Source organism: Misgurnus anguillicaudatus, chromosome 21 (assembly GCF_027580225.2).
Source record: "Misgurnus anguillicaudatus chromosome 21, ASM2758022v2, whole genome shotgun sequence".
Taxonomy (NCBI): Eukaryota; Metazoa; Chordata; class Actinopteri; order Cypriniformes; family Cobitidae; genus Misgurnus; species Misgurnus anguillicaudatus.
Window position 1 is genome coordinate 23280546 of NC_073357.2, and position 26967 is coordinate 23307512.

At 39.8% G+C, this 26967-nt stretch overlaps 1 protein-coding gene and 1 long non-coding RNA gene across 2 annotated transcripts in view; one reads left to right on the plus strand and one right to left on the minus strand.

Moving 5' to 3' along the window:
- The first annotated feature begins 939 nt into the window (after positions 1-939).
- Positions 940-26967, plus strand: part of LOC129438774 (insulin receptor substrate 1-B) — a 53666-nt gene continuing 27638 nt past the window's right edge. Inside the window, exons 1-2 of the mRNA XM_055197697.2 lie at positions 940-1678; positions 21686-25054. Of these exons, the coding sequence (XP_055053672.2) occupies positions 1330-1678; positions 21686-25054 (3718 nt within the window). The 5' untranslated portion in view covers positions 940-1329. The remainder of the gene's footprint in view (positions 1679-21685; positions 25055-26967) is intronic.
- Positions 7191-26967, minus strand: part of LOC129438821 (uncharacterized) — a 49043-nt gene continuing 29266 nt past the window's right edge. The window contains exon 3 of the long non-coding RNA XR_012360380.1: positions 7191-8089. This is a non-coding gene — a long non-coding RNA (uncharacterized lncRNA). The remainder of the gene's footprint in view (positions 8090-26967) is intronic.

Consider the following 26967-nt stretch of genomic DNA (forward strand, 5'->3'; position numbering starts at 1 on the left):
TACATTGTGTAACTTCTGAAAAATATTATTTATTAATAATTTTTTATTACTTGCCAGACCAACAAAATATTAAAAGTAAATGGTGACCAGCATAAAATGTCCAATATTTTTAACCAACATGCCAAAAACGGATGTGTCAAAAGCAAGACAACATCAGTGTTATTTTTGGGGTTAACACATTAATGTGTTGTCTTAAACTAGACACATCTCTTCTGTGTTATTGGAAAAACACATTTTGTTACTTGTGTTGTCACTTTTATTGATTTTAACACAAAATGATATAATGTGCTTAAATGACACATGTTTTAATTGGATAAAAAAACATCTATTTTTTTAGAGTGAACAGGATGTCAATGGTGCCCCAGGTCTGGTTAGTTACAAACATTTTTCAAAATATCTTCATACGAGTTTAGAACAACTTAAAGGTGATGATGGCAGAATTTTCATTTTTGGGTGAACTATCCCTTTAAATATAACCCATCAACGTTGGCAAATACATGCAGTGTATCTATTAGTCCAGCAGATGTCGCAATTATCAAGCCTTTTCAATCACGCAATGAAAATTCCTTAACCCCTAAAGTAACGGGTAATCATTTTGTTTACTTTGATTCTGAGATTCAAACCTCCCTTGACAAGCACAAATTTTCCCCCAGACAAAATTCACCACATTATTATAAAACAGCAGTGTACGGGATTTTGGCCACCGCTATTTTTATTCCTCATTTGTCTGCAATCAAATAACAATAAACCATTTTTTTATTTTTATTTGGCCGTATATGAGCCAGGACGGTTCCGAGGCGAAAAGAAATCTGACTCTGGTCGGCAGCCTCGTGCTCTACACAGCTATACACTATCCGCCCTCAAACACACACACGCACACGCACACATACACACACACGCACACACACACACACACGCACACACACACACACACTCATAAAGTACAGATGATGAGTGACAGCTTCACAGTAGCAGTGTGTGCTGCGCTTGAGAGGAGGGGTGACAGGGAGCCGTCTACTGTATGTTACAGTAATAAGATTACTGAACTCCTAAAGCTTCTTTTAAATCGTAGTAGTCGAGTTATTTCTCGCACACCGACCGCACCGCATGTGCGCGCGGCCGAAGACTTGTCCGCTCACCCATTCAGTTCGTCCACTGCCAAGAAACGAAGCAGAATTCAATGACATTCTTTTTTTGAAAGAAACCCCTCGCGACCTTCCACACATGCATTTTGTAAAGCCACAGAAGACGACGGAGGTAACACTGGTGGACGTTCGCTACTTCAAGTGCTGAAAAACTTTTAGCGAAAGAGATCCGAACGAACGAGGCATGGAGAACCAGACCGAACCGCAGAGCAGCACCGAAGACGTCCGTAAGAGCGGCTATCTCCGCAAGCAGAAATCCATGCACCGGCGGTACTTCGTGTTGCGGACGGCGTCTGAGCGCGGCCCGGCCCGTCTCGAATACTACGAGAGCGAGAAGAAATTCAGAGGTAAAGCGCCCGTGCCCAAAAAGGCTCTGGCGCTGGAGACGTGCTTCAACATCAACAAACGAGCCGACTCCAAGAATAAACACATGATTGTGCTGTACACACGCGCGGAGAGTTTTGTTGTGGCTGCGGAGAATGAAACGGACCAGGAGGAATGGTTTCAAGCGATGGTGGAACTTCAATGCAAGAGTAAGTAGTGTGCAAAACAAAGCTGCAAGCAGCGTGATACGATAGTGGTTAACGTGGCAATTTCTTACAGCTGTTTTCCATATTAAATGTTAGCTACTAAGTAGTTACATGTACTATGGCAGATCAGAACACACGTGCTTCCTGCAAATCCATTCTTTATCACTAAATTTGTTTTAGATTCAATGTTCTTGAACAGTGTTTTCCTTCATGCCCCCCCAACAGAGCAAGGGGCCTCTTTTGCTTTGGTGTTTAAGAAGGGAAACACTAAAGTTATGAAGTTCAACTTCTTCCTTATCCACGCTGCCACCCTATGAGCGCATGTTATCGTTTATTCTCACTATAGAGCTCAACTTGCGCGAGCAGTTGATATACAACGAGACCTGAGCTCCGTCAAGTCTTTCAGTGTTTCACAAAGTTTTATTTTTCGTCCATTTCCATTTATGAATGGAAAAAAGCAACTTACTTTATAGAGTTCATTTAATCTATCTATTTTTAGCCAGTATGTGTGATCCCTGAGGAACTAACTTAATGTAATGCTTACATAATGCTCTATTGAATAATGCATTATGCCTATATTCATTTACATCCATAGGATTTTTGCTTAGTACATTGTGTACCCTAGGTACTCAAACACTTAGTACCCACGTTTGCATACAATGTTGCCATGCACTGTTTATAAGCTTATTTCTTGTAGTAAAATGAATCAGATTTCTTGCATTTCCCACAATCAAAATAATGCTAATGTACATATTTCGCAAAACCCGTAACTCATTTCGGGACACACTGGCCTGGAAATAGCAGGTACAGTAGTAAAGAGTAAACAGAAGAAAAGGGCAGTGACCGGACTCCTGCAGCAATTACACAGACCTGCGTGTTCCTCGGCTCCTGGAGATATGACAAACCCAACATGTGACGCAATCTTAATGTTAAAAGTCCAAGGTGCTATTACCATGCTAGCAATTATATAATGAGGTCATAATGAACGTTCAAGCCATATGCCATGCAATTTGTTTGTCGATGCAAACCATATATCCTTCCGCTTTCAGAAGTCCATATAGATTCTCAAAATGTCCTGTTTGCAAAGGTTTGCATTTTATTGATTTCTTTTTTAAATGCATGAGATTTACAAACAGAAAGAAAACGAATGCGTTTGGGGTGGGAAGCATTATAGATGACACCAGATGAAAGGGTCAAACTAAAGGTTACCCTCCAGTTGTCGTCAATAAACCTCCCAACTGGACAAGCAACATTCAACAGCAACATTTTGCTAATTGACTGATCAAACATTTGTCTTTATTCTATACCAGTGGTTCTCAAACTGGGGTCCGGGGCCCCCAGGGGGGCCGCGAGATGGTGCCAGGGGGGCCCCAGTTTTATGACGTTTTATAAAATATGAAGAGTTTCGTTGCAAAACGAGATAAATCCATTTTTTAACATTTTTGACAAAACGTGTTTATTATTATGTTATCATGTTATTATTTTGTTTTATGGTGCTACTTAGCTGTATTTTTTTAAGTTATGAAGGTTTAAATCAAAACAAACCAACTACAGTTGCATTGAAATTAATTGGAATGCACAACCAAAAAACGAGATTTCAGAACAATTAAAAAAACGGTGGTTATCTCGTTTTGCAACGAAACTCTTCATATATTCATTTATCATGAATTCTGTGTAATTAAACCTAAAAAAAATAAGACTACTAACCAACAGCACTACTTTGTATAACTAAATATGTTTTGTTTAATTAAAATGTTAAAATGTAGAACAGTTTATTGTCATACATTTTCTTTGGGGGGGCTGCGAAGGAATGCACCGTACACAAGGTGGGCCGCACACGGAAAAAGTTTGAGAACCACTGTTCTTCTATACTGTAGTTTTCTGGTTGCTTGCTGCTTGTAGTATTCATCATGAGCAAGATAACTGTTGAATTACGTGAACATGTTTTCTATGCTCATTTTTACATGTGTTTACTCCCTGTTTAGTAAACAAACGCCCTGCTGTCCAACTTGTGCCGGGGGAGATATTTCACTTGCCGTTTTTATCTCCTTTGATATATTCAGTTGGTTCAGTGAGTTCAGTGTGCAACCCATTCACTTAAGATTTTTTTATCCATGCATTCATTCACCTTCATCACTGTTTGGCACCAACAGCTTACCACTTAGAAAGTCGATTTTTAAAAAATCCACAAAATAAAAAAAAAGATTTAACTGGTAATCATACCCTTGCTGATTAACGTACAACTGCAGCTGAATATTTTCCCTTTGACGTGTGTTTTTTGGACTGTATTTTATCAGTATATTCCTGACTAACCACATACTGTACATACTGTAACCAATGTCATTGAGTGCATTAACTGAAAAGTTTTGAAAACAATACAGAACAATGCTAAACAATCAAGTACAGTGGCTGAACTCGAAACCTACACAGACGTGCATGTATGAACAAGCAGAGCTAAATAAAGTTTACTTTAGGTATATTATCAATGGTACATAATGTTGAGGTTGAGATTTATTGACCAGGTGTGCCAAAACATTTTTAAATAAAGAAAGAAAGTCCAGGGAAGTTCACCTGCATTGGGGAGGATGCTCGGTTTTGTGTGGATTTCTAGCTTCGAATCTAATAGAAAAAATATCAAGACGACTCGGCGCTGTGAGCAGATATACTAAGTTGGATATTTGTACAGCTGTGAACAGTGAGAAGTTGTTAAGTTGGAGAAACTGTCCACCATTGGCACTACTGATCAGATATATAAGCAATATATATCTTAGCATTCATTATTCTTTGTTAAAGGGATAGTTCACCCAAAAATGAAAATAATGTCATTCCAAACTCATAACACAGTTTAAGATGTTTTATATTTAGTTCGAAAGCTTGTTGACCCTTCATTGAAAATCTATGTACGCTATACTGTCCATGTCCAGAAAGGTAATAAAAACATCATCAAGGTAGTCCATGTGACATCAGTGGGTCAGTTAGAATATGTTGAAGCATCGAAAATACATTTTGGTCCAAAAATGACAAAAATTACGACTTTATTTAGCATCGTCTTTTCTTCCGCGTCTGTTGTGAAGCGTATGCGCGAGACAGAAGTCACGTGACTGCAGTCTTGTTTGCAAAAGGTTGCATTTTATTCATTTATTTTTTAATGCATGGGCTTATTGGAAGATTTGCAATTTGAAAATACATTTTGGTCCAAAAATAACAAAAATTACTACTTTATTTAGCATCGTCTTTTCTTCATCGTCTGTTGTGAAGCGCATGCGCGAGACTGAAGTCATGTGACTGCAGTCTTGTTTGCAAAAGGTTGCATTTTATTGATTTATTTTTTTTAATGCATGGGCTTTTTGGAAGATTTGCAATTTGAAAATACATTTTGGTCCAAAAATAACAAAAATTACTACTTTATTTAGCATTGATTTTTCTTCCGTGTCTGTTGTGAAGCGCATGCGCGAGACTAAAGTCACGTGACTGCAGTCTTGTTTGCAAAAGGTTGCATTTTATTGATTTATTTTTTTAATGCATGGGCGTATTTCAAGATTTGCAATTAGAAAATACATTTTGGTCCAAAAATAACAAAAATTACAACTTTATTTAGCATCGATTTTTCTTCCGTGTCTGTTGTGAAGTGCATGTGCGAGACTAAAGTCACGTGACTGCAGTGACACGGCTGACCTGTTATCATCAGACATGTTTGCGAAGTTTTTTTTTCAAACTTACAACGTGTGTCTCCTTCAGACTGTAAACGAAGCCCGGACACACAAAAAAAACAGCTGGGGTGCACCAGATAACACGTCAGCCGCGTCGTACGTCATCCGTGTCATTGCATTCACGTGAATTTAGTCTCGTGGATGCGCTTCACAACAGACGCGGAAGAGAGGACATTGCTGAATAAAGTCGTAATTTTTGTTATTTTTTAACCGAAATGTATTTTCGATGCTTCAACACAATCTAACTGACCCAGTAATGTCACATGGGCTACTTTGATGATGTTTTTATTACCTTTCTGGACAGTATACCGTACGTAAATTTTCAATGAAGCGTCAACAAGCTCTCGGACTAAATATAAAAGATCTTAAACTGTGTTCTGAAGATGAACGGAGGTCTTACGAGTTTGGAACGACATGAGGGTGAGTCATTACTGACAAAATTTTCATTTTTGGGTGAACTATCCCTTTAAAGGAACAGTATGTAAGAAATGTATATCAATTAATCATAAAATGGCCCTGATATGTCACCAGACATTAAAAAATCATTTTCATTTCAAATACTTATATCACTCACAACAGTGGTCTGGCCAGGATATTGTCATTTAAAAAGTGGAGTTGCAGCCCTCAACTGATGTTTATGTTGTCATTTTGTGTATTGGCCACCAATTGGGTGATTGCAGTACCAGGTTTAGCCACAAGTTTTGTGATTGCAATACCAGTTTTGGCCACAATCCTACATACTGTTCCTTTAAAGAGTAACTAAACCCTTAACCAACTTTTTTTAGTTAATGATCTGTAAGAATGATGCTTTATTAGTGCTGTTCATTGATTTTAGTAAGTTTTTTGACATTTGGATATAAAGTGTTTCAATACTACAATATATGGTCTAAAAACGTCTGAGTGCTGCCCTCTTCAGGTTGAACGGTGGCTACTCCAGTTGAATTTTTCTATTGGATGTTGGGTCCAAAAAATAACTTGTGATGTAAGCAGGTTCAAGCTCACCACGCCCTTGTTACGATCTCACCACACACTTGGTATGAACTTAGTTCGTCCCCTCTATCTCCATTGGGATATGCCCACTTTTCTTGCATTTTTCAAATATGGTCAGTGGTATGGAGTCAGGCTCTGACCAGGGGTTTATTACGCTTTAATGTTAGTTAATGCCTATACAATTATTCATGTTAGTTCATTGTGTATATTAACTAATGTAAACCTGTTATATATAATGTAAATACATTTTAACAGTAACTAATGTTAAAATGTATTAATAAATAAAGTTAAAATTAACATGAATTAAGGATAATAAATATTGTAGAAGTATTGTCCATTGTTAGTTTATTAGCTAGTGTATTAACTGGTGTTAACAAATATAACCATATTGTAAAGTGCTATTTGAATAGTTTTTCAGAAAAAGAAAAACGTTAACTGCATGCATACCATGGTTAAAGCCACGTCATGCATGCAAGGCTCTTCAGACTTTTCGGAAAGCTAGTGTTTATATGGAAACAGGAATGACCCTGAAATGTTAGCTCAGTTTGAGCTTCCTATTTTCCTTAATTTTTAAACAGCACCATGGCATTGCCGCTACAGTGTTAAGCAGTGTGCGTACTTGCGTTTTATATCTGTGTGTGTTGCTGTGATGCCGTTCTGGCTCACTGCTGATGCTCAAAGGTTAAACTCTCCCAACCCTCACTCATCTGCTTAATGTGCTGGTAATTATTGTCTCTTCGAGATCTCGGACACACGCAGGCAGACATACACCTACACCATCCCGTCAATGGGAGTGAGAGCTTGTGGGTGGATAGCGGCGGGCTTAAGTCTGCTTTTTGGCTGCCTATTACGGTTTAACACCATGCTGCGAATTAGCTTGTCCTTAAATGCAGTTTAAACTTAGCCAGATCGTGAAATGTAACACGGTTCATCTCCCCTAACCAGTGACGGAAATATCCATCAGGGTCTTCTCAAGCCCTGTAACTGCATAAGTCATGTTTAATTAAAGAGATTTCATTAAATAAATAATTATTTCAATGCAGTCACTCATATTGATACTTAATAAACACCTTCAATGTATGATACGAGATTACAAAACATAAGTAAATTATTATTATTTATTTATTTTCGACATCACACACCCCCTCGAAGACATGTTTGTGCCAACGCTGACTACATTTACTGTTTTCCTGAAGTGTCATGTAATGGACTTCTATTGAAGTGTTTATTCATGGTTCATCTCTAAGAACTGGGAAAGGTTGTTGGGTTTATTTGTTCACGTTCATATATTTTTGAATACGTAATTCCCAATGAGAAACAATGAAAATAACAGGCACTGGTAAGACGTCACACCAATTAGACCTTAAAGACTTCTGGGAAATAATTGCAGAGCATACAATGCAACTCTGCTCATTATGGTAAATTTTAAGTAAAAATATTTGTTTTTAGGTGGGAAACATTTCACAATGTACCAAACAGCAGAGTGGCACTATAATATGTACAAATGTCTACTGCATAAATTGGAGGGTAAACAATTACCTCGACCTTCGTGCTTGGTAGAAAATTAGTTAAGAGCTCTGCCGGAATGAGTGCTCATCGGTCAGTCTCTGTTGCTGGTGTGGACAGCCAAACTCTTCCTCTCGCTTGTTACATCTATCATCGCTCCAACTCGGGTTTGGCAAAGCAACAACCACAAATACGTTTCCACGTGGCACTGAAAATAAAAAAACACAAGCAGATTTAGAATAATCATGATGATATCGTTGACCCTGCAAAGGATTCATCCGGTTTAACGTGGCAGTGCCAGCATTTGTGTCTTTTTTTTGTGTGCATAACAAAAAACACATGTGCAAAAGTAACATGTTTATTAGAGATGCTGTGTTTGTGTGTAAGAGATGCTTGGGGCATTCATGTGTGTTCCTTCCTTGTTTACTATAGAAATAGGTAACAGACAGGGACACTTGGCTCTCATGCTCACACTGGCAGCTGTTACTCTGCTTTCTTCCACGTTTTGCTTACCTTTAATAGCGCCAGGTGATAGAAAGATCATGTCTGGTCTTGCATGCTTACACAAATTTCAGTTAAAAGGTCCCGTTCTTTCTGTGTTTTTGAAGCTTTGATTGTGTTTACAGTGCGCAATATAACATGTGTTCATGTTTCACGTGTAAAAAAACGCGGTATTTTTAACACAATTGACTTATCTGTATAGCGCTGTTTTCACTGTCCTCAAACGGGCTGATGTCTTCCTTGTTCTATGAAGTCCCTCCTTCAGAAATAAGTAACTGATTGTGTAGCTTGTTTAGTGTGTTGTGATTCGATAGCAGCTTAGCTTGCCGTTAGCTTAGCTGGCGACTGACGTATTCCTGTGGGCGGAGTTTAGTCAAAAAACTTTTCTACTGATGTCATTAAAGCAGGTAGAGGGCTGTAGGTAGGGCTGTCACGGTTATGAAATTTGGCTGACGGTTAATTGTCTAATAAATTGTGCCGATTATGACGATTCATTGCCTGTTTTAGGGCTGACGTTTAGTTCACATAGATTTTGTTTGTTTGTTCATGAAATAATTTTCACACATTGTTGTGATTATTTAAATAAAATTTTTTGCAAGGTTTACCTGGTAGTAAATATTAATACACATAACACATATTTAAATGTAATTATTTAATAAATATATCTTTCAAAAATAAAATCTCTAAATTTAAAATTGCTTTTTGAAAATGTATGTTTTACTTGGAGATTCATACTACTTATCAAAGTTTTGTAGCATTTTTTTAAATGCTGTTTTTCATTGTATTAAATAGCTTTGCATAGGGGTGGACGATGTGACCAGAATCTTCTATCACAATAGGTTTAATTTTATATCATGATAACGATATGTATCACGGTAGGGTTTTTAATGTTTTAATAAGGTTTTTCTGTTATTAAAATCTTTAATACCATAGAAATGTTCATAATTCTCACAAAATCCTCACAAAAAAATACAAGCATAAAAAGATGATAAAAACAAACAAAACTAAATAAAGGAATGATAATGTATATATGAAGAGTTTGGTTCCAAAACGCAATAAATCCATTTTGACAAATTTTGGTAAAAACGTGTTTTCTATACCAAGAAAGTGACAAGATGAAAACAACTATTTTCTGTTACAAACTTTCACATAGCATCTTTAGGTTATAAAAACATAAAAAATTCAAATCCATAAGTTGATTTTCACAGATTTATTATAAAAACGGATTCTTTTTTCCACAAAATGCAATAAATCGATGACAAGTTTTTATTCAAAATGCTATAAATCTATTGAATCAATAGCCTATATAAATGTGCATTCATCTTTGCCATGTTATATTCATTTAGTTGACTAGTTGTACACACTAATTAAAAATATAAACATTAATGTCATTAATCAAAACACTTACTTTGTCATATTAAGATCACTGTCATTTCGGTTACTTGACGTCATCGCTTACCGTCTTTCACAGAGATCAGCTGTAAAATGTTTTTGGTCCTGCTCGATTTTCGTTGACTTTGAGTAAAATAATGTAAAGTTTTTCATAAGATCCTCTGGGGTCAATGTGTTAGCATGAGAAGCTTGCTGTCGGGAGAACAAGCACCCGTCTCCCGAGTGCCTCTCAGGGAAAATATTAGATGCTGATGGCTTACGTTTCTTTCCCATCACAGAAAACCATCACAGGTTTAGCGATGCAATTAAAGTATTATTTTGTTTTGTTTGTTGATCACGAAGTACAAAGTAGATGAGGAAAACTAGGACTCCGTGTACTCAGCGCGTCCGCCATTGTTTGTTTACATTGCGTGACTGGTGGACTGTAATATCAGAAATGGATTTATTGCGTTCTGTAAAAAAGGAGCAGTGGCGTTTATCGCATTTTGGGAAAAAAGGGAGAAAAGATGACAGAATAACACGGCGGATATTGGATTTTGCGTAAAATTAAGAATTTACTTTTAACTACTGACCTGATATAATACTGATTTTGGCAGTAACTCATTTTTTTCAAAAATGGCATTTATCGCGTTTTGGAACCAAACTCTTCATATATATATATATATATATATATATATATATATATATATATATATATATATATATATATATATATATATATATATATATATATATATATATATATATATATGTGTGTACCATAGGGTCCGGAATTTGGGCTTAAAGGGGAAGTAACCTAATTTTGCTCCTGTCTGTCACATGTTTATCTATCTATCTATCTATCTATCTATCTATCTATCTATATATATATATATATATATATATATATATATATATATATATATATATATATAAGCCGCGAATTGAGAGTTGTGCGCGGTACGCGCGAATGGTGCTTTTGTGCATTTTGCGGTTCACGCGAATTTGCGGCTGACGCCCGAGTTGAAAAATTTGAACTTTGGCGGAATTTCGCGCCGCGTTACCCAATTTCGCGGTAGACGCGATTTTGATGCCCAAAACGCGTTTGGTGTAAACCCTGCATTATGCAGGGCATGGTTTATACCAAACGCGTTTTGGGCGTCAAAATCGCGTCTACCGCGCCTAGTTTGCCACTTGAACACTTTGAATGCATTCGCGTGTGTAGAGCGGAGTAGACGCGCGGAAAAGCAAGCATTTGACGCGCGTCCGAAGCAAAATCCGCTTCTTGTGGGAGGGGCAACTGCTGTGCGAGTGTCTGTTTGCAAGATGACTGATGTTACTTGTGCATTTATCAAGAAAGTTACCAGTTTGTATTGGGTAACCTTACTATAGGGGGAAAATAAACGGCGCGGGTTGATAAACGTCACGTGACTCAAAAGTGAAGTGTGTATTACAACTTGCCAGGTTGCCCAAAGTCCTTACTGACACTCTTCCAAGCGAGGTCCTTTTGATTCCTGTCTCCTCTATAGAAATTACAACTTGTGTCATATAGCTCCGAGTGACTGCTTGAGTGAGTGACTCCGGGCGGGGCTGCCACCACAGCAGCAGGCAGGCTCCTGATTGGTTAACGCGGCGCGAAATTCCGCCAAAGTTCACATTTTTCAACTCGGGCGTCAGCCGCAAATTCGCGTGAACCGCAAAATGCACAAAAGCACCATTCGCGCGTACCGCGCACAACTCTCAATTCGCGCCTTTCGCGCGAGCTTCACGCGCGAATGAGGCGGAAACGCGCCTTCCGATCGGCGCCGAACACCTCTTCCGCGCCGCGGGACCTCCTGACGCACGTCAACGCGTCTGCACATTGACTTAACATTGAAATTACTCGCGCTTCACGCCTCTACCGCGGTTGGTGTAAACGTACCATGACGCGCATCAAATGCTTGCTTTTTCCGTGCGTCTACTTCCCTCTAGACGCGCAAATTCATTCACACTGTTCAAGTGCAAACTAGGCACGGTAGACTCAATTTTGACGCCTGAAACGCAGTTGGTGTAAATGCAGCATAATGTTACGATTAATTTCTTAAACTATTGCTTAAAATTGTTTACCAATATATGTGCTTTTTACTTGTCATATTTACATTTATGCATTTGGCAGACATGATGCATTTAAGGTCCTGGGATTGAACCCACAACCTTTGTGGTGCTAACACAATGCTTTATCAAAGAAATGTGAAAACATGGAGAAACATAAAAGAGTTATGACCATGTTTCATTAGCTTTAGGGACCATGCCACATTTCAGTAGAGAGTATGATTTTGTATATTGTTTTTGTGTTATTTTTAAAAGAAAATGTTTATATTTGACCTAGCAATGGGTTAAAACAACCCAGCATTTGAGTTAAAAACAACCGTCTCTTTTTTTTGCTCATCCTTTTTTTGACCCAGAGTGTAGCCGTTAGTTGTTTTTGACTGTTTATTATGAATGTAGATTAAAAATGCATCTTTAGTTTACAGAATTGTCATCCGTTTATTGATGCATTTTGAGACAATGTATTTATTTATGCATTTATTTATATACAGACAGCTGCGGTTGCGTCTACACTTCGCTATCAAAACAACTCTTATGTAACTGTGCCTGTTTCCCACTATCCCCCCCTGCTCCCCCTCCTCACCGTCCCCTCTGCTGGTGTAAAGTAACACACACACTGCCAGCGCTGCTTCACTGTCCTCCTCCTCCTCCAAAACGTAGAAACTGAGCACGATTGCAGAAATCTCCTGAGCTAAGCTGAGCATTTCAAGCATCAAACTCATCAAATGTTTGAGATACAAATATGCTGTGTGAGGTTGTGGTGCAGAATCTCAGTTTAAGGTCATTTTATTGGATTAGCGTTGCGGTTTATGATCTGCGCCACTACTGCAGTGACCTCGCTAAACCTCATGGCATTTCTATTTATGACCTACTTTCTTAGCATTTGCTTAAAGTATTATTTATTAATGTGTCGGTCAATGCGTTTGTTAAATTATAGAGAGCGGAAATAGATAGTGTTAATAAAGGAATTGAAAACGAAAGACAACATAGCCACAGTATACACAGGTGCGTGTTTCTGTATGACTGCACATATATCAGTGTTTGAAAGTAAAGTGTGCTGTGTGTGCGTGCGTGTGTATAAAATACCACCATAGATGGCTGGGGGAAACAGACCAGGCCGAGGGCTAATCTCATATTTAATCTGATCTAAGGTAGGTTAGTTATGCAGACTCGGTGGGCAACCAAGGGCAGCGTGATTAGATTAAAAATTAAAAGAGAATATGTGCCTTCGCTTTCTGTGTGTAAGAGAAATGGTGTGTTTGTTTAATGTGTGTGACATTTACAGGTGCACTGCTTATTTGTTAAGCCCTATTTAATGTACATTGGTAATTGTTACAATACAAATTAACCTTTGTGATTTTTTCTGTAAAAAGTGAAAGCTCTCTCTACTTAAAAAAAAAACTAAAATCTAAAATATTAAAAAATGTTCAATTGAAATTTTCTCACTTTAAAGAAATATTTCACTTTCATTAAAAAATTATTCTGATAATTTACTCAACCCCCATGTCATCCAAATTTTTGATGTCCGTCTTTGTTCAGTCGAAAATAAGTTTTTTGATAAAAACATTTCAGGAGTTTTCTCAATATAATAAACTTTAGTGGACCTTGACGATTTGCTGTTTAAAATGGCAGTTTCAACGCAGCTTCAGAGGGCTTTTAATGATCCCAACCGAGGTATAAGGGTCTAGCAAAACGATTGTCATTTTCGAAAAAAAAGTCATTTTTAATCCCAACTTCTCGTCTTGCACTAGCCTTGTGATGCGCCAGTAGTCCCTTTCACACATACAGCCTTTACTGGTAATTGACTGGTAAATTGCAGTTAACAGGTCATGTGTGAACAGAACCTTATCGGTAAATCAGTGCTGCCAATTTACCAGTAAGGAAGGTTGTAAGATTACGAGTAATTTACCGGAAAGCGATATGTGTGAAAAAAAATAGATTACAGGCATTTCGAACGGCTGACGTCAGACCGCGCTAACAGCTACGGCCAATCATAACGTTTTAATACAGATGCCGTGTTTACCCCGCACTGTTTATGGACGCTTCCACACACACGCTGCTTGAAAGTCGAGCACACCTGAAGTTTACGTCCACATTTCTTTACCAAAGTTGTTTAAAACAGCTTACCATATACTTGCCGACGTCCTTATCACGCCCTCCATGAAGCCTAATGTGCAAACAATGAGCAACTTCAGTGTTTACCACAGACATGAAAACAACAAAATACAGACCGTGGAAATGAACATCGTGGATTGTTTACAAATACAACACTGAGCTCGCGGCGTGTCACAGGTAACTTCCGCTTTCTCACCGAATTTACCGGTATTTTGATACTGATGTGTGAAAGATGTCTTACTGGTAAAAAGACGAAACGTCACTGCGTGTGAACAGCACATTTTTGGATTTACTGGTAAATTCATTCTGGTAAATTCATGGTAATTTACCAGAAGCACTTCACACTGCAGGCACGCCCGCCACACGGCCGAAATGAGAAAGAAGTGGTCCGTCATGTCTGGAGGATAGCCAGTTGATAAAACGCGTGTCTGTAAGTGGACTTATGTTTTGGGTTAATTTAAGTCTGTTATTGTATAAGTCTATAGTTCTTGCAAATTTAAAGAAAGTTAGCTGGTAATTTTGTTGTACGAGCAACCTGCTAGCTAGGTTTCATGTGCCTGTTGATTCAATATAATTGTTGAGTGCTCTTGCTCATGTTATTTATGCTAGTAGTTACAGTCCTTTAAGGTAATGTAATTAATAGTGGGAAATAATCACTTTTTACAATTTTTGCGTAATCTATCATCCTTCGCCCGACGTTTTACAACATCTAATAATAATTAATAATTCCTTACATTTATATAGCGCTTTTCTCAGTACTCAAAGCGCTTTACATATGAACAGGGGAATCTCCTCAACCACCACCAATGTGCAGCACCCACCTGGATGATGCGACGGCAGCCATATTGCACCAGAACGCCCACCACACACCAGCTTATTAGTGGAGAGGAGACAGAATGAAATAGCCAATTTGTATGAGGGATGATTAGTAGGACAATGGGCAAGTTTGGCCAGGATGCTGGGGCACACCCCTACTCTTTTCGAAGGACATCCTGGGATTTTTAATGACCACAGAGAGTCAGGACCTCGGTTTAACGTCTCATCCGAAGGACGGTGCTTTTGACAGTATAGTGTCCCTGTCACTATATTGGGGTGTTAGGACCCACACAGACCACAGGGTGAGCACCACCTGCTGGTCTCACTAACACCACTACCAGCAGCAACCTGTTTTTTCCCAGGTGGTCTCCCATCCAAGTACTGACCAGGCTCTGCCCTGCTTAGCTTCAGTGGGCAAGCTGTCTTGGGCTACAGGGTGATATGGCTGCTTTAGAGCCCTTTGACATCTGCTTCAGTTTGTGTTTATTAACCCTTTAGTTTCACTTCATCACGCAGCTATTCATGTTAGAGGTATCTGTTAAAACATTTAATTCATTAATAATCTAGTATTTGTTTCTTCAAAATTAAGTTTTATTTGAGTGTTTTATGCCCCGCCCCTTTGATTGCCACACCCCCAGCCCCGACCAACCCTACCACCTTAACTAACAAAAATTCTGTGGGAAACACTGCCTTGGTTGTGATCTTTAGAGCCCTTTGAAGCTGCATTGAAACTGCAAACTGTTAAGGTTCACTATATGGAGAAAACTCCTGTAATGTTTTCCTAAAAAAATATTTATTTCGAACATGAACATCTTGAATGACATGGGGGGGGGTAAATATTTGGATTTATTTTTATGAAAGTGGAGTAATCCTTAAAGTGAATCATTTGAGTTGGTTAATTAATGAATCATACATTTTTCACTTAAAGTGAGAAAATCCAAGTTTATAAAACTTAGTTTTAAAAAGTTTTCAAGTTGATCCAACTTTTACTTTTTACAGTGTACTGCATTTCATGATTTCTGGAAAAAAAATAGGTTATATTTTAAAGGACAACACCACAGTTTTTCTATATTTTATTATATTCTTACCTCAACTTAGACAAAATGAATACATAGCTTTCTTTTTTCAATGCGTGCACTAAATCTTTGTACAGCACGTCGTGAATGTGTTAGCATTTAGCCTACTGTAGCCCCATTCATTCCTTACGATCCAAACACTTCCATGTTTTCCCTATTTAAAGACTGTTACATAAGTAGTTTCACGAGTAAGTATGGTGGCACAAAATCAAACGTGCCAATTTTTTAAGCAGATAAAAAAGAGAACTATGTTGTATGGCGGAAGAACACTTAGTTTGAAGCACCTTGACCTTGGCGCACAGTAACTTCATCAGTCCTGACTACTCCGCCTCTCGCTCAAACTTCCATCAATATTACTGTGCGCCGAGGTCGAAAGTGCTGCAAACTAAAGGGCTCGTTATAGTTGTGCGTAGGTCCTACGGTGTATCCGCGACGGCTTAGGTTCCGCGTCGGTTTTCATTTATACTTTGGCGTCGTCGTCCGGGTCGACATGAAAACACACGCGCAGACCGCTGGTAGGCAGTAACCACGCGTGTAACCACAGTAGCAGCGCGAAACGTCAAAGAAGAAGAAGCTTAGCAGGTTAATCCACAAACGAAGAAGAAACAGCAACTTGTTGTGTATGATTTGAGAAGACCAGCAATGATGGAAGTAAATAAACAGCGACTTTTGTTGCAGTTTGAGTTAAATCACTCCTTAACTTGGCTCATCTTTGTTTTCACCGTCGCAAACAGAAATACCTATGATGCAGTTTTTTTTTACCTGACAGGAGGGGGTCTGGTGGACCAATCACAGCGCTTGCGGTCCGCGTAGATCTGACGCGCTGTTAAAATTTTTGCGAGGTGCACGTCAGGCTACGCAGAGCTACGCACAGGCTACGGATAGCCTACGTCGTAGCTACTGCGTAGAACTTACGCACGGCTATAAATCGGGCTTAAGTGTTCTTCCGCCATACAATATAGTTCTCAGTTTTATCTGCTTAAAAATCACCACGTTTTATTTTGTGCCATCACACTTACTCATGTAACAGTCTTTATAAAGGGAAAACATGGAAGTGTTTGGTGGCTTCTAAATTCATCCCTGTTTGGATCCTAAGGAATGAATGGGGCTAGCCTAAATGCTAATACATTCACAACGCGATGTACAAAGATTAAGTGCACGCATTGAATAAAGATAGGCATGTATTAATTCATCTAAGTTGAGGTACAAACATGGTAAAATATTGACAAACGGTGGTGTTTTCCTTTAAAAATAATAAAACTCCTGTCTTTTTGGTCATACCTCAGACTCACACTATTGGTTGAGCAGAACCTGAAGTTGGCTAATATGTCAGGCTATTAAAACAAACAAATAAATGCTTTGATTGCAACAGAGAAAGAAAGTCCACAAAAGACCTTTAAATACTTGTCTCTGCACATTAGGTATGAATATCAGAAAATCTTTTAACTTCAAATATTTTATTAGGGGTAATATTTCAGGTTCTGTAACTTTTGTCATTCATAGCCCGATGAAAGCTTTAGTTAAAAACGCTGATTTGCGCTGCCGATTTTTAGTGGCCCTAAAGCTAGACTTTACTAAAGCTCTCGTAATTGTAGACGTAGTGTGAAATTCTGTTCTCATGAGTTCAGCGGCCAGTTGCTGCAGAATGTCATGTGCATTCCCACCTATTCTAGCACCAGACCCTCAGCTGCTTAAAGTTGCTGCAAAAATGTTTTGATCGCCAGGTTTATTTATCGCATAATAAAGAGAGAAAGATTAGATCAGGACAAACAGATTACGTTGTACAATCAAAGGTACAGGGACTTTGGTCAGATCAATGTGTATTATGTGCTGGTTATAAACACTGAGCATGTTGTTAAGAGGGCATTTAAAGAAAAAGGGCCAGCTGTTAAATGTATTTTATGAGAGTTACACATTGTGCTCTCTTACTTTTTATTGTTGTTGTGTGCTAAAGCAAGCATCATTATTATTACATTAACGGATGTGCAGGTCCAGATATTTTCACAATTGCCTAATAAGTGTGTTGTCGGCACGACACGGCTGGTTTAGGGTCATGTCCACCTCACACCGAGCAGAAGTGTTTCTTATGAGTCTTTAAACACAGCTGAATAGAGCTCAATAGAATGGAACACAATGCAGGGGCCTTTGAGAGACACCATTTAAAGTTTTAAAGGTTCACAACCGCTGTTAACTTGAAAGCTTTATTAACTTAAATATACAGTGCTAATAGCATGACACCCAATGCAGCAGCCAAAGATGTAAAAATGTAACTGTACTCAAACTTGCACCCTAAGCATTAAAGGATTAGTCAATTTTCTTTAAAAAAAAATCCAGATAATTTACTCACCACCATGTCATTCAAAATGTTGATGTCTTTCTTTGTTCAGTTGAGAAGAAATATTATGTTTTTTGAGGAAAACATTCCAGGATTTTTCTAATTTTAATGGACCCCAAATTGCAGTTTCAACGCAGCTTCAAAGGACTCTAAACGATCCCAAACTAGGCATAGGGGTCTTATCTAGTGAAACAATTGTCATTTTTGGCAAGAAAAATAAAAAATATGCACTTTTAAACTACAACTTATCTTGTGTGACGAGCCAGCGCGACCTCACGTAATTGCGTAATGCCGTGGAAAGGTCATGTGTCACATATATGAAACGCACATTTGCGGACCAATTTAAACAATAAACTGAAACAAAGACATTAATTAGTATCATTCGACATACAACAACGTCGGTACAGTCCTCTTTCTCCACACTTGTAAACACTGGGGCGTAGTTTCGATACGTCATCCGTGACCTCTTGACGTGATAACGTATTACTTGAGGTCACGCTGGCGCGTCACAGGACCGTAGGATGACTAGAAAGTGTGCTTTAAAAGTGCATATTTTTTATTTTTCTTGCCAAAAATGACAATCGTTTTGCTAGATAAGACTCGTTTGAGATCATTTAGAGTGCTTTGAAACTGCAATTTTAAACTGCATTAAAACTGTTAAGTGTTGGGGTCCATTAAAGTACATTAAAATGAGAAAAATCCTGGAATGTTTTTCTCAAAAAACATAATTTCTTCTCGAGTGAACAAATAAAGACATCAACATTTTGGATGGCATGGTGGTGAATAAATTATCTGGATTTTTTTTTAAAGAAAATCCTTTTACTAAATTTAATACATGTTTGTTCTATGGATAAATACGTCAGATTGTTCGACTTTTTGTCAAAAGGTTTTTCGAATAGTTTTTTGTAGTCCGCTTGATTTCAATTCAAACAGATTTTTACCTGCTTTCCCACAAGGAAACTGGATGTGCCTGAGTCCTAAAGCAGCTTTTTCACCTTTCCATGGATAGTCATTAAATAGTCATGTGTGGCTTTGTCTATGACTCATCTAATGTGGCCTACCAGTTTTACTTAAGTTCACACACGCAGGGTGGCCTACATCGCATACACAGTGACGCAAACCATGTTTAAAAAATGGTTAATTTTTCTATTAAGCGAAAGGAGAACTGAAGAGAAAAAAACATTGTTACCACAATTGACATTTTCTGGAAATGGTAAAGGATATGTTGGTGAGACAACAGATGAGGGTGTCCTTTCTCCTGCACGCTACGGTGTGTTTTAAACATATGGTTGTAATTGTCCCATTTGTGTTGGAAACATTGTGATGCTCAGATTCGCAGTAAGAGACTCTGTAAAATGACGTATAATGCTCCTGTGTACTAGAGCAAAATGTTCCCAAAAAGTAGGCACAAGAACCCAAACAGCATTTTTTGACACACACACACACACACACTAAGAAATAAAGGTACAAAAGCTATCATTGGGGTGGTACCCTTGAAATGGTCCTAATATGGACCATTTAGGTACAGATATAAATCTGTGAGGCACTAATATGTTCCTTTGAGGTTCTAAAATGAATTCTTTAGGTACAAATGTGTACTTTTTGAATGTGTACTACTGCCCCAGTGACAACAGTACCTTTAATTCTGAGAGTGCACACACACAAATACTTTTTGAATACTAAAAAGGTCGAAGTATGGTCAATTTTTTACACTTAGCCGGGTGTACTAGTACACTGCGCGTGACACAATATCTGTCATAAGAAGAGTGTGCGCATACTGTATCTGCACCACCAGATTTTTGAAACATTGCGTAATTGTACGCTTAGGTAGCACATGCATGTACGGGAGAATGTAGTATGTAGCCCAAGAGATGCGTTGCAATTTGTTGCAAAGCTCATGCGTCAAACATCTGCATACACGTACAAATAAACAATGTTTTGGAAGGCTGTGCGCTCGACTGTGCGCGTATGTTCTTGTACACGTAAAATAAAGCTACAGACTAGACTCCGGGCTTAACATATTGACTCTCTTTATCTCAATCTCACAAAATTGATAATCAACTTATGTTTTATTTACTGTATTAGGCAATAACAACAGACTAACTCTGGTTTCCCGATGATCTAAGGCTGTTGATACAACTGGTAAATTTAGGCAGGCTAGTGATAACAAACTTATATTCAAACCCAGGAGAGTAATGCTTTCCACATGCTGGTCTTTTGGGGCAGGCTGCATCAGATTAAGAAAAGCCCTTCAATTTAAAACAGGCTTAAAGAGCGAGTTCCTACAGGATTATGAACATCTTGCAAGTGTTCACAGAGCTGTTGGTCGTAGGACTTTCTGGGGAGCTTTGCCAGCACTTGTACCCAGAGAGAGTGAGAGAAAGAGAGCTCTTTACTTAAAGCGAGCACCTCGTCAATCTGTCAACTGGTTTTCACTGTTAACTTTTTGTTATTAACCAGGTGCTTCTTGTCGTTTGGAAACTTACCTTACAAGCAAAGAGAATAAACAAATTGTTCAGCCAACATGTTGAAGAGTTGAACATGGAATACTTCCAGTAGGAAGACACATAATTAATAGTTGCAATATTGAGGTTTTTACCTATATCTAAAGAGAGTTCATTGTAACTACCTACCACATTGCTCTCATACAGTTTTAACCAGTGACTGTGTACAAGTTTGATAACGTTAAAGGGGTGATTGATATTTGGTAGACTGTAATGTTTCTCTATCGTTATATCTTTATGACTGTACATTACAATGTAGGGACCCTGTCGTTGACTTGCTTGGGGCCTCACATGAAGAATGCAAGGTAGTTAGGGCAGGTGCAAATATTCAAAACCCCGTAAGGGTAAAGAGAGATCACAGGGATTGTGTGTGTGTGTTGGTGGGGTTGTTTGACAGCTTGCTTATTTAATAAATGGCTGAGTGTGGTTGGTGCTCTTGATACATACAGTAACTATCTCCTTGTTCTACAGTTGTCAGAGTGTGTGGTTATTATTATTACAGTTAATATTTGTAGTCATTTTGACTATTGATTACAAGTGTGAATATCTTGACTATGTGGAGCAACTCAAAATGACAAAAAATGCAGTGTACATGGCAGGCGAGATGGCATCTAACTAACTACTGGTAGCGCGGTGACTGGTTGTGAATAATGGTAGGGGGAGTGGTAGCGGGGAGAAGTAGTGAAAAACGTGCAATACAAAATCTATTTGTGGTCATCAGATTTTGTTGCGGGCTGCCACAAATAAATGAATGTATTAGAAACACTGCAGCACTAGGATGGTTTGCAAGTTGTTTTAGAACAATTGTAGAGCACCACATGCTGCATAAAATGACATTACCAGCATTACTGATAATGGTTTTAAAACCCTTGTATATCAGATCCATTATTAAAAATGTTTTTTAAAAAGTGCTTATTGAATTTCCTTTCATTTATGTTCTAAATTTAGCAGTTATGCAGTAAGCCAATACTTAGATGTGTTTTTTCTTCTCTTTACAGGTAAAGCACTATGTGACAGTGGGAATGGGGAAGACTATGGAGTACCAACCCCTGGTCCTGCTTTCAAAGAGGTCTGGCAAGTAAAGGTTTGGCCTAAAGGTCTAGGGCAAGCCAAGAACTTGGTTGGTATCTACCGCCTCTGCCTGACTGAAAAGACAGTAAACTTTGTCAAGCTAAACTCTGATGCAGCAGCTGTTGTGCTTCAGCTCATGAATGTGAGACGCTGTGGTCACTCTGAAAACTTTTTCTTCGTGGAGGTGGGCCGCTCTGCTGTAACTGGCCCTGGAGAGTTTTGGATGCAAGTGGAAGATTCTGTAGTGGCACAAAATATGCATGAAACACTGTTAGAAGCCATGAAAGCCCTGAGTGAAGAATTCCGACAACGTAGTAAGTCACAGTCAACTGCTGCAGGAGCGGGAGGCGGTAGCACAGCATCAAATCCTATCAGCGTTCCATCTCGACGCCATCACCCAAACCCACCACCTAGCCAAGTTGGGTTTACAAGACGTCCACGGACTGAACCACCAGGAAGTACTGGAGGAGGTGAGAACAGCAATAACAGCTCTCCAAATCCTCGACACAGCTTTCCCCGAAGTCGAACGTCCAGTGATGGTGGAAATTTTGATGATTTAGCTGGTGCAGCAACAGGAGGTATTGCATCATGTTCAAGTCCTACCACCAATGGGTCATGCTCAAATACCCCTATACTGAGATCAACATCTGTTCGTGCTCCCACCCCAGTCAAGGCACAGCATGCTCTAATGAGATCCACCTCAACCCCAGCTGCTTCAACTGCATCAAGTCAACCTTCTAGCTCTGGTCATACATCTGAGTTTTGTGGAACTGGGACAGATAGCAGCGGTGGGGGTGGTAATGTTAGTGTATACAGTCAAATACCTCTCCGGCACCCTTCTGTCTCAGGCTCTCTCAGTGACTATGGATCCTCAGATGAATATGGCTCAAGCCCTGGTGAGCACTCTCTGCAAACACCAACAATGCAGACTGGTTCTGCAGGTAGCTCAGGTAAACATTCTGTTGGAGATGAGGCATCTAACTACATCCTTATGGGTCAGAGAGGGGCATCTAAAACTCAACAACCCCAAAATGCATTACCACAAACCAGGAGGGTTCTGAGACGCTCTTCTAGCAGAGAGTGTGAAGCAGAGCGCAGGCTCATGAGTAAGCGGGCTTCCCTCCCACCCATGGCCTTAGAGAGACTAGCACCCCTCCGTCGAGCTGGAGAGGAAGCGTTTGAAGAGGATGATTATGCAATTATGATGCGTACCACCAGCCAAGAGTCATTTAGTGCAAGGCAAGAGTCTGGAACAACAACAGGTGGAACAGGATACCTAGAGGTAGCTGCAGACAACAAATGCGATGCTGGTAGTAATGGAACAGTTGGCCCTGCCGTTACTGGTGGAGGTAATGGAGCAATAGATCATGGATATATGTCCATGTTGCCAGGAGTTACAGCTTCCCCTGTATCCCATTCACATTCCCTTTCAGTTGCAGTATCAGATTCAGACTCAAAACCTGCAGATGACTACATGGCCATGACCCCCAATAACAGCATTTCACCCCCCCAGCAGATCCGCCCACCACCTTCTGGCACAGATGGCTACATGATGATGTCTCCTAATAGTAGCTGTTCACCAGATCAACGAGGGGTCCCCTCTGCCTGGATTGGCAGTAGCAGCGCAGATAGCCGAACTGGAAGTGACTATATGAATATGTCACCTATTAGTGCACGTTCTGCCAATAGCACACCACCACAACATGAGCCCCTGCGACCATCTGACTTGCATCTTCAACAGCCCCCACCTAAGATGGTATACTCTTACTATTCTCTTCCTCGTTCCTACAAACATAACAGCTCAACTCACTTTGAGGAAGGGCCAGGAAGAGGGAAGCATCTGGTTAATGGAGGTAGAGGTCTCGGTGGAGGTAGAGGACTTAATAATAACAAGTCCAAGCATCAGGAACCACCTGTTGGCCGACATCTGTCCCTTTCATCATCCTCATATTCTTCCAGTTCAGCCAGCAGTGAGAGCTTGGGTGAAGGTGAGGACAAAGCTGCCAAGGGGACAGGAGGAAGAATAGGTGCTACTGCAAAGGATGATCAGGGATCCATGCAGCAAAGACAAGGGACTGGAGGGGTAAAGCATTCTGGTCAGAGGGGCCGTCCACTTAGCTTGTTTGTGGACATCTCTAAAGCCAACACTCTTCCAAGAGTTCATGAGACACCCCTTCCTTCTGAACCTAAAAGCCCTGGGGAGTACGTCAGCATTGAGTTCAAAGGTGAGAGGAACACAAAGACAGGAGGAAGTGGAAACAAAGGATTTCAGTTATATACTACTCTTCCACCTAGTGCCCATCGCCCCTTACCCAGGCCAACGTCTTGTGTTGCTGGCTTCTTGCCCTTCGCCCAAAGCTCCTCCACCTCTGTTCTCCTGCCAGCTGCCTCTGAGTACGTCAACATGGAGCTTGGAGCCTCTCCTTCCCCTTCACCCCTCTCCCTCACACCACTTGGGTTTCCTTCATTTCCCACTCCCCCAGTTACACCAGCAGCAGCCCCTAAAGCCTCAGATGAACATAGATCAACACCTCTACATGATGATGAAGCTGAGGGTGAGATGGGACATAGAGAAAGCAGGCAAGCATCAGCACCACAGTCTGGAGATTCACCTACAGCCTGTGGTGGTGACTACACAAAGATGGCCTTTAGCCTGAACTCAGACAAAAGATCAGATAAATCAAAAAATAAAGCCTCTTTGCCAGACCAGCCTGAACCAATAGTTCCAGCTCTAGGTTTAGGAATAGGACTAGATTTTCCCCTTGCCAAGATTCCAAACCCAGACCTCGGAGCTAAGGTAATCCGAGCAGATCTTCAAGGTCGTCGACGACATTGCTCTGAAACGTTCCAGGTTCCTTCCTCACTGCCAGCTTGCTCTACAACATCATCTTCCCCTGCATTCCCTGAACACTCCCAAGCTATAGCCCGTCGGCTTGGTTTTGATGGTGTGCTTTGGGGTAACAGCTCAGCAGACATCTCATCTCAGTACATAAACCCCGGACTACCTAGCCTATCTTCTTCACAGACATCCATGGAGCAGGGTCTCAATTACATAGACTTGGACCTGGCTAACAAGGAAAGCCCCCACACTACCACAGAGGGGCAGGCAGCTGTCCACACACCTGTTGCCCGTCTCTTTTCCTCTGTGTTGGGTGGTGGAGCTGCAGGGGGTTCTATGGGAACTGGAGGTTCAGGGAGTAGTACTTCAAGCCTTAACACATATGCTAGCATTGACTTCTATAAGTCAGAAGAGCTACGGACACATCAAAGCAGCAGTAGCAGCAAAGATGGTACAGGTAAGATGAGTTGTAATGTGTGTCTTTAGTCTAAGAACAGCAGTAAATGCTTGCACTATAGTCTCTATATTCTATTAGGACTTAATTTCTTGTTAAAGGTCATTAAGGTGACATCATTTGTGATCTTGTTTCTGATATTTTTTGGCATATGTTAGTGTAATCATACAGTTTTTTCTTGGCTTTAGTTCTACTTTAGTCAAAAACAAGTCATGATACACTGGAAACAACATAGTTTGTTCCATAACAAATCTTTATGAGGCCATGCTTAATTTTGTTCTTTATTCATATCCACCTGGTATCTCTAAATACAAGCCACCTGTCTGGCATTACAGTGCCAATGATACCGATCAGACATGCATGGAAAGTTTCCTTTTGCAAATCGTATAACCATTGGTCTGTCTGCCGCCTCTGTCATTCTAGAGGCTTCTAGATTTAATTTACTCTTCTAAATGTATTTTATAAATGTCCAGTGTTTATCCAAGACCTAAAACATTAAAGTGTCCTCAATAGTTATGTTTATGAAAGGGTTACAATGAGAGGTTAAATACCTGACAGACTAAACACAGTCTTGACTCTTTTTTGGTTACATTTATATGCTTGAGTTCACTGTGCGTAACCTTAAATGCCTTAATGGGATTGTGGCTATGATATTATTTGCCTTTCAGTATTGAGATGTTTGTATGAATAATAACAGAGTAGGGAAATTCAAGTGAGTGAGTCAGTTCTTGTTAATCAAGAAAAAAGTAACTCCAAGTAGAATAAAACAAAGTGCTTTTCTTACTATTTCTTAAAATGCTTAGATTTGGATAAAGAGCCAAATCTTTAGGTGATAAGATCATCTAAATGAACAGAGAGCTAAAGAAAGAACAAAGAATGAAACAGGCCCATTTTTGCTGCAATGAGTGGGTGACTTAGTGGTCAGCATGGCATTGGCACTCGTGGGGAATGTAGTGAGCTGGCTGTGAATGTTGAGAAGGGGCCAACTCTACACTGGTCCAACATGGTCACAACCGCAAGCCCCCCTTTTTGGCATTTAATAAACGATCCTTTTGTTCATGGCTTCCCTCCTTGGCCGCTGTGTGCGTGTGAGTCTGTGCCCATAGTTGTGTGTTTCAGCTTCAGTAGGCTTGAACTCATCGCTCCCTCGCTCTGTTTTCCCATTTTTTCATTAAATGTCTCTGTCCGAACAGAGTAGTAGCACACGCAAAAGCAGATTTTTGGAAGAGACTGTAGAATGGAAAGTCATCTAACACCACCACCCCTCGATTTGAGGAAGGATTAAAAGGAATAAAAGGAGGGAGAGTACAAGGGTGAGAAAGAAATGGCACAATGGATGCGAGACAGAAGGAGAGAGACAGACAGACTGGGTGTGAGAACAGTAGATGGAGAAGAGACCAGAGGGAAAAAAGTGTCTGAATGGGTTTCATGTTTGGAGGTAGGAGGAAATTGTTTGTACAGTTTGGGTTTTTCATTTATGCATTGGCTAACATTGTAGCTCTACCAATTCATACAGTGCTACCGGGGGAATAACGATGAAAGTGGTTTCTCTGGCCCAACTTTAGCCTCAGTCAAGCAGTAAAGGGATGAGAAAAGAACATGAGAAGAATTAGAGGTTGTGATACAGAAAGAAATTGAGGAATAGCTTAGGGTAAAAGGGAGGGTGGAATGCCAAGACATAAAGCGGTTTAGGGCGGTATATAGAAGCCAACGTAGAGTTTCATGCAAGTTGATTAGAAGAAAAGTAACCTACTTCCTATCAATGAAGTAGCATTGCTAATGCTATTCAAGTCTCACACCTATACACACAAACTGAGACATTTGAAGACTCGGTTCTCCCTGTGTGGTAGTGCCACGTGTGTCTGAGTGTGCTGTGAGAAGCAGTGGATTTAGACAGACACAGTTACTGGCGCTGA